Raw genomic sequence first — 10,240 nt, forward strand, 5'->3', positions numbered from 1 at the left:
ACCACGACTACCGCTCCCACGACGACCGTCAAGTCCTCTGCTTCTGGCCTGGCGGCTGGCGTTGTCACTCTCGTCCTTGCCGCGTTGGTGCAACAATAAGTTCCGATTCCGAATGAATAATACATGAATGCATGGGTTGCCGTCGGTGTGGACCGAAGGTCGGTGGAGAGGCGCCTCAAAACGTAGGTCACTCAAGATGTATATTCAATGCAGCTTATAGGACGACACTAGGAACAACAGCAGAAGCAGGGTTTAGTTGGGGATCTGGCGCGAGATCGAGTCGTAGCCACCGCGGCGCTGGCGGCGCGTCGAGATCAAACCCGCAACAAACATGAGGCCGACGCCGCCGGTGGCCAAGGCCGCCATCGCGTATTCCTTGTTGGCGCTGACCATCGCCATGAAGTTGGTCGTGGTTGTGAGGTCCGAGTAGTCGCCGGGGAGGTTGTTTTCTGCCGCGACTTTCTTGCACGTCTTGCCGCCGTTGAGCGCAGGCTGGAGGACGTCGCCCGAGTCGGGATCGATGACGCAGTCCACAGCGCACACCTTGACTTCTTCGACGAGACAGTCCGCGTTGGACCCGCCGTTCTGGGCCACGATGTCCACGATCTTCTTGCGGGACGAGAACCCTTTGCTGTCGCACGTGGTCCAGGGACCCCACTGGTCGGACGGCACACAGTCGACCTTGCACGGTTCGTGGCGCACGAGTTCGTCGGCCAGCGGGCACGCCGTGCCGCCGTTCTTGGCGCTCACCATGATTTGGCGTGTGAACTCTTGCATGGCCGAGTGCACGTTGCACGTGCCGGCGTTCCACTCCGACACCTCGCACGACACTTCGCACGGTTCCGTGACTTGGAGGTGGCACTCCTGGCCTTGCTTGGGCTTGGCGATCCACGACGCGAGGCCCGAGCGCGTGCCCTTTTCCTTGTCGCACGACGTGTACGTGAAGGGGCCGACGAGGTCGCTGCACGTGCCGCACGCACGGACTTCGGTCGTGGCGGGGCATTGGATGCCTTGGTTGTACGCTTGCTGGAGCACGGGGCGGCTGCGTTCTTGGAGCTGCTTCTCGAGGTCGCACTTGGTCCACTCGCCAAAGTCGCCGACTTCGCAGTCCACGTTGCATGTCTCCCACTTGACGAGTTCAGGGCACGCCGCGCCGGCATTGCATTGGCTCTTGAGCACCGTGCGCGTGAACTTACGCAGACCAGCGTGCGGCCCGGACAACTCGCACTCGCCAGGCGCGCTCCAGTCGCTTACTTCGCAGCTGCGCGGGCAGTGCGGGTCCGTGTCTTCCAACACGCACTCGCCGCCGTTTAAGGCGGGCGAGAGCTCCGTGCGCTGACGCTTGCACGTGCACGCCTCGTCGGGCTCGGACCACGTCGTCCACTCGGTGGCTTCGCACACGACGGCGCAGTTGCGCACCTCCTTGGTGTCCGGGCACTGGTTGCCGCCGTTCAGGTCGGGCTGGATCACGTTGCGCGTGCGGTTTTGAAGCCCCGTGCATTCATTGCACTTGGACCAAGGCTGCCACGCGTCCACGGCGCAGTTGACGGCGCACGTGCGAGATTGTTGAGTCTCACACACCGTGCCATCCGTCGGCTTGCGGATGATGGCGCGCTGGCGGGTTTGGATCCCCGTCACTTGGTCGCACGGACCCCACACGTCACCTTGCTCGTCCGACGGCCACGGGTTGTTGAGCGAGTTGCAAATGATGTTGCCGCACCCGTCCGTGGTCTTTTCGACGGTGGGGCCAGCCGGGACGCCGCCGTTGCACGCACCGGAGATGATCTCGCGCGTGCGGGTCTTGTGGCCCGTGGCGTCGCACGTGCTCCACTCGGACCAGGGGGACAGCACCGCGTCCAGCTTGCACGGCGTCTTCTCGTACAGGCTGCACGGTTTGCCTTGGTCGCGGATCGGGTACAGCTGCTCGCGGGTGCGGACAGCCGTGCACGTCTCTGCCGAGCACTCTTGCGTCGTCCAGTCGCCAGTTTCGCACACGGGTGGGCCGCAGTGTTGGGTGCGCTGGAGTTCCGGGCACGAGTTTCCGCCGTTGAGAGGCTGGCGGGTGATCGTGCGTGTCGACGTGGCGACACCAGACACCTTGTCGCAAAAGTATGCGCTCCAGTCGCTGACTTCGCAGTGGACAGGGCACGTCACCGTCGACTCGAGGTTCGTGTCGTGGTCGAGCGAGTTGCACGGCTTGCCGCAGTTGACCGCCTTTTGCACGACGGTGCGGGACAACTTGCGCGACCCGGTCGCGAGGTCGCACGTGCCATTGTCCTTCCAGTCGCTCACTTTGCAGTCCAAGTCGCACGGCTGGGTGTCGACCAACGGACAGTTGTTCGCCTTGAGCGCCGACTTGAGCTGGACGTAGTTGCTGTCCATGGGGATGTCGCGCGTGCGAGTGTGCAATCCCGTGAGGGGGTTGCATTCACTGAATGCGGTCCACGCAATGGCCTGGCACTCGGGGTTGCAACGCTCGGTTTGAACCGGCGCAGGGCACGCCTTGCCGTTGTTGAGCGCTTGCACGGTCTTGATGAACGAGCGGCTGCGCGACCCCGTCTTGCCTTGGCATTCCGTCCACTCGGTGTACGACCCTTCGCAGTCGACGTCGCACGCACGGGTGCGCGTGGGGGGTCCCCACAGTTCCGGGCACGTCTTGCCGCCGTTCTTCACGGGGGTGATTTCCCGGCGCGATTGCACTTGGATCCCCGTCGACTTGTCGCACGTGGACCACTGCGCCGGCCAGTCTTCGTACTGGCAATCCTGGGGGCACTCGTTCCCGCTGCACTCGCGCTTGTCGATCGAGATCTCGCATCCGTTCGATTGGAGGTTCTTGACCGCGTCGTTGGTGAGGAAGCGGACTTGCTCGCCCTTGCCGCACTTGGCCGAGCAGATGCTCCAGTCGGTCCAGTGCTGGGAGTCGCCGTAAAGCGACGAGCAGATGGGGGGCATGTACCCTTCAATCTTGGCGATCAGGGCCGGGTCACTCACGCCCACGACCAGCTTCGGGTCGTAGTTGAGCGCCTGGGCGGCACCGGCAGCATAGATAATGGACAACGACAGGGACAGACGCATACTGAAAGACCACTTGAGCACAACAAAGCCAATGTGAAGATGAATGCTCCCCTGACGCTTTGAATCGCTTTACTCGAAGGATATCGTGGAGATGACTTTTGTATACTCGCCACAGATTGCCGACAGTCGCGTCAACTATGGGTTCAAGGTTGTTTTTTGGAACATTCGTATCCGGATAATGTAGGCGTTTCAAATTCCAGCCAATCCGAGACGAGGGTTCTGCGAAAGGAAAGTGTAAACGTTGCCGAGCGGCGACACAGGTCGACACGACATCACTTCCACGACCGGCAGGCTGGGAGGTGATGGCGGCTGGACGTCGAGTCAGGATGGAGTGTATTACAAGTCATGAAACACGGGTGGAGGGTCCGTGAAGACAAACGTGGTTGAGGTGTCGGTGCGGTCGTCGCCGGACGAGGCATCGAGGACGGTCGACTTGCGCAACATGTCAGCCTTGCGCTTCTTGGCTTCAAGATGTGCCTTCATGCTGGATTTCGCGACAACCTTCTTGGACGTTGTCTGACGCTCTTGTTCCTTTTGGTGGCGCACACCAGCAAAAAAGAGAGCTTCCTCTTTAGCCTTGGCACTTTCTTCTCGAGCGTAAATGTCTTGCTGACTACATCGCACTTGTGCCACGATCGAGTACACGTGCTCGAGTTTCATCTCGATGAGGAGTGCGTCAGCATAGATCGGACGAATGTTTTGGGCGTGCAGCGCCATCTTGATGTTGAGCCATTCCTCGCCGACGCGGAACACCGGGAATTCCTTTGCAACAGCGAGGGTCATTTGCTCCTAACGGATTCAAGTCAAGGCAAAGACTTGGCAGGATGAGGAATGGAGCCAACCTCAAAGGACAAGTCGTCCGGTACGCACGAAAACCCAACACTCGCCAGTACGGCAAAAATTTTGGACCGCAAATCCACTTTGGCGGTGGCCGCGACGAGTCCTATATCGAATCATCTCAGATACCATCGTTGGATGGAATCGACCGACGTCTGTTTGGATCCATGTGCCGCGCGCCTTTCGAGTGCACCAGCGCTTGCTTCAGTCGTACAAATGCAACCGCGGGCTGCTTGTCGCCAGTGGCTAGGCAGACATTGCATCATATAAGTTAGATCACACGGATGCGTTGAAACATGGCGACTAACCAGACGGGGAAGGTGGGGGAAGCACCAACTCATGCGTGGCAAGTGGTCGTGCAATGTTTTTTAAGAACCCGGGGGCCGGGCGTTGGACCCCCAGTCGTTTTTCTTCGTCAGCGTACATACGAAGGAGCAGCTGCGTCGCACCACATTGGGATTTACTTTTCCACGCTTGAAAGTACGCGACCGCTTTGACGTTCTCGCACAGCTCCGCCAACACGCCAAGCACTTGGCTATACATGACAGCCGGGCACCTGTACACTTCAACGTCATGACCGGTGCAAACAGAACCATGCGTGCGATGCGAGGGACGCACACTTCGAGTAAATCCAGCAGGTTGTCGACCCCTTCGGACTGGATCAAGCACAGCTCGCTCTCGGCGTTTCCGATTACGCTCGACCAGATGCAGCCGACGACGGCCACTATCAGGTTATCCTGGCTCACCGCGTGCGCCGGTTCAAAGTGCAAGTGCAAACTCAGCACTGCGACTCCGTCCGCTCGGCGGAATCTCGTTTGGTTTGCGTTGTGGTCGCGACACATCGCCCCACAGACGGCAACTACGGACACCATCAGCATATAGCGCTCGAACGCATGGACGTACTGGCAGTGCGGCGGACCAAGCAGGCGCGGCTTGCATCGGCAAACAACGTGATCATGACTTCGACGCCACCGATGCTGCCGACGTCCGTTTGCATGTCAGGGGACGTCAATACAAGCTCGTGACAGAGTTGAAGGGCTAGTGCACTTGCTTCTTCGTCCCGACTTGTCTGAACCACGCAGCGTCAGTGTTCTTGACCGTCCGTGCTGAAACAACTCTCTCACCTGGACAAACTCCAACAGCACCACGTGGCCGTGCAACTCGACAAAGAGCTCGGGCATGCGAGGCACGAGCGCCGAGAGGACGTGCAGCGCCATGACTTGCAAGACTTGCCGCTGGGCAGGTGAAAAATGTTGACCATCGTGACTTCGTTCTTGGTCCGGCGACACATACAACAGCAATACGTGGAGAAAGGACGAATCGGATATGAGCCGCACGGCATCGAGGTCGCCTTTGGCCACGTCTGCCAGAACAATCCACAGCATGTGCTTGAACTCGAAGTCTTCATCGCACGACGAGGCGAAGTTTGATGCCTTGGCGACCGAAGTTGATGGCGGGGGAGCGATGTCCGCCGCCTCTGCGTACTTAAGTAAGGTTGCGAGCAAGCCAGACTCTACAAACAGTGGCAAGTTCCGCGACTTGGACGCTAGGATGTCGAGGATCATCAGGGTAGTGTTACTGCGACACAACTGCATGAGCACAATGCCGAAGGATGTGTGGGCAGGTCTACCGGAGCTCCTTGTCTTGCTTGCGGTAGCCGTTCATGAGCAAGCGCTGGAGCAACTTGTGCAGCACTTGAAACGAGCGAAGATTTCCCATCGCGTAGATTGCGTTTTTCGTGCGCAACGCGTCAAGCATGACCGCACGAGACGAGCAGCTCTGAATCGTTGCCGTCGTGGCGGCGCTGATCTCGAGCACATTCCACAGGATATCCAAACACAATGGAAGAAATACGTCTCGTAGGTCGTCAATTTGGTCAAGAATGTCGAGGATATGGTGGTGGCTTCCATGAGCCGTCAGGATCTGGGCGTTCGGTCCCCAGCTCGAAATCTCTTGCACCAGATCCACAATCGGAAAGAGCAGTAGGTCCATGCGATTGTGGTCGTCGTTTGCCTATGCATCGTCGTTGCAAGTGCTCAGTGAAGCGTGGACGAGAAACCTGCTGATCGTCCAACAGGCGCTGCAAGGCTGCTGCAGCTGCCTCAGCAACTCCGCAACGCTCGATGAGCTGCTGAGAGTAGTCGCGCGGTAGCGGTCGTTGGTCGTCGCTGTGTTCGTCTGCATTGGCGGATTGCCGGGGCAAGTGGCCAAGGCCTACCCACCCAGTGAAAGTGATCACGAATTCGATGGAAACTTTGCAGTTCGTACATGCACCCGTTGCAAATGTGCGAAGGGTGTCGGCTGCAGCGACCTGGATCTGCGGGTCGAACGAAACGAGAAATTCTCCCAAAAGGCACACAAAATTGTGGAGCAATTGCGGCGACGTGAACTCTTCATTGGACTTGATGCGCAAGTACGGCTGCTCAACGTGACGTTTTGTGACGAATGATACCCAACATTGCGGCTACGAACGTACTTTAGAGCAATGCACAACGAGGCTGCACACGGGCTCAATCAGGACGTCGACGCCGGCCGCAATCTTCTCGTACGCGATTCGTAAGATTGCCTCTACGTCAGGCAAGTTTTGCAGCTTGAATCTACCGACAGGGTTAGCGACCTCCTGGAGTCACGCATGTCTTTCCAACCCGATTGGAAACTTTTGCAAGAGCACTTGAAGGAGCGCCACTTGCCGCGAGTACAATTCGGTCGTCTGCTTGTCTTGGAACGTGTCCAAGATCTTTTGAAAGTCCTTGGCGCTTCCTGTATCCTCCACCACAGGACCGTCGGTCGGTGCCGGCGGCTTGGCTTTCATAACCAACGCGTTACCCGTTGTGTCGTTTCGCACAGTGGCCATGCCCCGGGGCACGTACTTAGACACCATCCGGATAACATTCTTGGATTGCATTGTCCCCCCCATTCACGACAACTTCCAGCATGCCAATGGTTCGCGCGTTTGAATGGGGCTCTAGTTTCTGTCCTCTTAAGCTCCACCTACCACGAACGTACACCTTCCACCTTTGACACGCGAAGCTACCTCGTCGTATCTCTTGGTTGGTCCGTCGAAGGTGTTCTTCGCATGGTGTCCGGATACGGATGCCACCTCTTTGCACTGAAAGTTTTGATTGGATAAAATCGAATTTAGAAGGAGATCGAGCTGTGATTGGTCGATTGGGCGACGGAGGGGTTGGGATCAAACCTGTGGAGTTGATCAAACCAGTCATTTCAGTCAACCCCTTCGCCGGTAGCTACCATGAGCCTGACCCGCGTCCTTCGTTCTACGGCGTCGTCTGTCGGTGTACGCCAAGCTAGCAGCCTCTCCGAAGCGCTCTTGTCGGTGCCTACCGGTACGCCCACGCCGCTTTCCAGCGAAGTCTCTGTAGGTAAGTCCACGTCGGGGCTCGGGTTGGCTTCGTCCACGGCCGCGTACACCACGACGTCTACTTTGGGCGTTGTGTTTAACACTGGTTCCCGTCACGAAACGTCCAAGGACGCCGGTATCTCGTTGTTGGCTAGCAAGATGGCGTTCCGCGCCACGAAGGAACGCTCCGACTTGGCCGTCTTCCGTGACATCGAATCCATCGGCGGGTCCGTGTCGAGCCGTGCCGGCCGCGACTACGTGTCTTGGAACATCACTGTGGCCCCGGAATACGTCAATGACGCCGCGGCCATTTTGGCGGAATCGTTGTTCGCACCCCGCCATGCGGACTGGGACATCAACACCCAAAAGGAAAAGGTGTCCGTCGACGAGGAACTGTTTCACGCCAACGCCATCGAACTCTTGGTCCAAGGTGTGCACGCCGCTGCGTTCTACGACAACCGCACGTTGGGTCGCTCCATCTACGCCAAGGACAACCTGTCCAAGCTGAACTCCAAGTCGATGGAACAGTTCTATGCCCAGCACGCCACTGCATCCAACATGGTGTTGGTCGGCCGCAACATCGCCCAATCGTCGTTGGTAGATGTGGCCAACACCTACTTTGCCGACATCTCTGCCGGTCAATCGAACAACATGACCCCTGCCGTGTACATTGGAGGTGAACACCGCACTGCCGCTTCATCGGCGCATGCGTACGTCGCTGTGGGTTTCTCTGCCGGTGGTGCTCTTTCGGGCAAGGACTTGCACACCGCGCACGTGTTGGAACACTTGCTCTCTCAGCGCTCGGGCCGCTTCTCGACCGGTTTCGCCGCCAACTACGCAGATGCTGCGTTGGTTGGTCTGAGCGGCGTGGCCAAGGCCGCCGACGCGTCGGCCCTCACCTTCGCTTTGCTCAAGGACATCCAGTCGGTGGCTGGCCAAGCTGTCTCGACAGCAGAACTCGAAGCCGCCAAGAAGTCGAGCGGCTTGGGCTACAGCTCGTGGGTCGAATCCAAGGACGGCTCGCTCACTCAGCTGGCGCGCTCTGCCAAGACCCAAAAGGCCATCACCGAACGCGATGTGCAGCAAGGTTTGGCGGCCGTGACCGCCGCCGACGTTCAAGCTTTGGCCCAAAAGTTGGTCTCCTCCAAGCCATTGTTGGCGTCCGTCGGCGACGTCTCCGCCGTGCCTCGCTACGACGACATTGTCAAGAAACTATAAGGAGTCATGGCAAGTGGGATATCTAGTACTAGAATGAATAGATGGCCTTTGTCATTTTGAAATGTTTGACCTGAACGTTGTGTCTACTCCTCCGACGGGTTGTGGCATACTAGTACACGCGCAGGTGCTGTGCATGCCATGCTTGTACAAAAATTCTATTGTAGTGTTAAACGTCTGCGACAAGTTTGCCCGCACGTGCTGCCAATTTCTTTGCCGACATCTTCTTTCGGCGCTTGGGGGGATGCACGACCTTGGGCAGTTCGTAGCTCTCCTTTGTTGCAGGCCACTGGGACCCCCAATGCGCCTTCCGAGCTGCTCGGTACACATCGCGTTCGGCTCGTCCCTTGGTCACTGATCGGCGCTCCATAGTGCCCTGTTCACCAAAGTCAAATTAACTCACGACGACTGTCGCTCTACCTCTGGATGGCACAGGTCCAAAGTGACGTGACGATTGCTCAAGATCGGCCCGCTACATCCCCCATGACATCTCCTCCATGTGAGGTCAGACCGCACTCCTTACCGCGTCAATCGCGCGTGGGGAAGTTCCGTACGCGTGGCTGCGTCCTTCTCTGAGTTGTGGCCCGCCTTCTTCTCCAACGTCACGTACGAAAATTTCATACTTGCGTAGCCCGCCCATCGTTGCGTCGTGGGGAGGCGCGGCTGAATCACGCGCGGCGTCCGCTGAACAAAGTGACACCACTCGCCTTCTTGCATCGGACACTGCACACGACAGCAGCATGAGCGTTCAAATCGTCGCTGGCTATCGCTTAACCCACTTACTTCTTTTTGGTGGGGGCACGGGCCAAGGACCTTGCCGCCTTCGATGCGGGGGGTCGCATCGTTTGACTCAACCATCTCCTCTGCATTCGCCGTCAACGAGTCCAAGATAAACTGACGCGCTGAACGCACTTGCAAAGACCCCCACGAATTGCCTACGATGCTGTTGTGACAACTTTCTCTCCTTGCGAGGTATCAATGGAGGGGACACACACCTCTGTCGACGATGACCAACCGTCCATTTTCTGCAAGCAAACTCCATAGTGTGGACATGACCGCAATGCGTTCAAAGTCATTGGTGATGTCGCTCAGCACAAAGCTGACAACGATCAAGTCGTACTGCTTGCCCTTGACAATCTCGCGCTTCATCTCACTTAGCGACTTGCGAAAACTCAGGCCGCGGAAACCTTCCATGACCACCGCCGCGGCGTCCATCATCGATTGACTCGGCTCCACGAGACGGTACTCATTCAGCGACTCGTCAAAGAATTCCTTGGCGACCCACGACGCCGTGCCAGGTCCAGCGCCAAAGTCGAGCATGGACTTGGGCCGAAATGGCGCCGCTTCGCCGTCAACATTTGTCATTTGGCGCAACACGTGATGAACTGCCGAAAACACGCCGTCCATTTCAAACGCCATGTAGGCCATGGTTTCCTGTGGTCCGTAGAGGAACTCAGGGATCTTGGACTTCTTGTCCATCTCCCATCCAATCTGTTCATTGTGGCTGTCCCATGGGAACCGTGACTTGGACGTTCCGAGCGTGATCGTTTCCTTGAGCTTCTCCAACTGCACTTGAGTGCGCTCTTTAAGCAACGTCGACACACGTTGGCGGAGTGGCTCCGGAAACACATGCACCTGGTTGAGACCGATGGACGAGATCCCGTCCACGATGTCTGCGGTTTGATTGATCTTTGATATACGGCTGATGGTTTCCTTGCCCTTCGTCAGCGCCGACTTGGCCGAGCTCCAGAACGA

General features: G+C 57.9%; 4 protein-coding genes across 4 annotated transcripts; 1 reads left to right on the forward strand and 3 right to left on the reverse strand.

Annotated features, from left to right (window-relative positions):
* Positions 1-181: 181 nt before the first annotated feature.
* H310_02079 (hypothetical protein) lies at positions 182-3,103 on the reverse strand. The gene has a single exon (XM_008865474.1). The coding sequence runs from the start codon at positions 3,073-3,075 to the stop codon at positions 253-255; it is 2,823 nt and encodes a 940-aa protein (XP_008863696.1). The 5' UTR covers positions 3,076-3,103; the 3' UTR covers positions 182-252.
* Positions 3,104-3,392: 289 nt separating this feature from the next.
* Positions 3,393-6,766, reverse strand: H310_02080 (hypothetical protein; the record flags this gene model as incomplete). The annotated part of the gene is made up of 12 exons (XM_008865475.1): positions 3,393-3,864; positions 3,918-4,018; positions 4,066-4,158; positions 4,221-4,468; positions 4,531-4,771; positions 4,816-4,981; positions 5,037-5,490; positions 5,543-5,925; positions 5,972-6,126; positions 6,181-6,331; positions 6,389-6,509; positions 6,558-6,766. 12 exons carry the CDS (start codon positions 6,764-6,766, stop codon positions 3,412-3,414), a joined length of 2,775 nt encoding a protein of 924 aa, XP_008863697.1. The 3' UTR covers positions 3,393-3,411.
* A 348-nt stretch (positions 6,767-7,114) lies between these two features.
* On the forward strand, positions 7,115-8,581 carry H310_02081 (hypothetical protein). The gene has a single exon (XM_008865476.1). The coding sequence runs from the start codon at positions 7,163-7,165 to the stop codon at positions 8,486-8,488; it is 1,326 nt and encodes a 441-aa protein (XP_008863698.1). The 5' UTR covers positions 7,115-7,162; the 3' UTR covers positions 8,489-8,581.
* Positions 8,582-8,619: 38 nt separating this feature from the next.
* H310_02082 (hypothetical protein) lies at positions 8,620-10,240 on the reverse strand. Its single transcript, XM_008865477.1, has 5 exons — positions 9,481-10,240; positions 9,269-9,420; positions 9,009-9,208; positions 8,906-8,957; positions 8,620-8,861 (listed from the first exon to the last, which is right to left on the reverse strand). The coding sequence occupies exons 1-5, from the start codon at positions 9,962-9,964 to the stop codon at positions 8,655-8,657; spliced, it is 1,095 nt and encodes a 364-aa protein (XP_008863699.1). The 5' UTR covers positions 9,965-10,240; the 3' UTR covers positions 8,620-8,654.

This window comes from Aphanomyces invadans, assembly GCF_000520115.1.
Source record: "Aphanomyces invadans strain NJM9701 unplaced genomic scaffold supercont1.3, whole genome shotgun sequence".
Lineage (NCBI taxonomy): Eukaryota > Oomycota > Saprolegniomycetes > Saprolegniales > Verrucalvaceae > Aphanomyces > Aphanomyces invadans.

What these genes read in the sequence shown, in the direction of transcription:
- H310_02082 (XM_008865477.1), bottom strand. Translation starts at nt 9,964, where the DNA reads ATGGACAAGAAGTCCAAGATCCCTGAGTTCCTCTACGGACCACAGGAA. An exon ending in GTTGGTCATCGTCGACAGAG is followed by an intron (nt 9,421 to 9,480) that starts GTGTGTGTCCCC and finishes ACAGCATCGTAG; the next exon opens with GCAATTCGTGGGGGTCTTTG. An exon ending in CCCCACGCGCGATTGACGCG is followed by an intron (nt 8,958 to 9,008) that starts GTAAGGAGTGCG and finishes TGGGGGATGTAG; the next exon opens with CGGGCCGATCTTGAGCAATC.
- H310_02079 (XM_008865474.1), bottom strand. Translation starts at nt 3,075, where the DNA reads ATGCGTCTGTCCCTGTCGTTGTCCATTATCTATGCTGCCGGTGCCGCC.
- H310_02081 (XM_008865476.1), top strand. Translation starts at nt 7,163, where the DNA reads ATGAGCCTGACCCGCGTCCTTCGTTCTACGGCGTCGTCTGTCGGTGTA.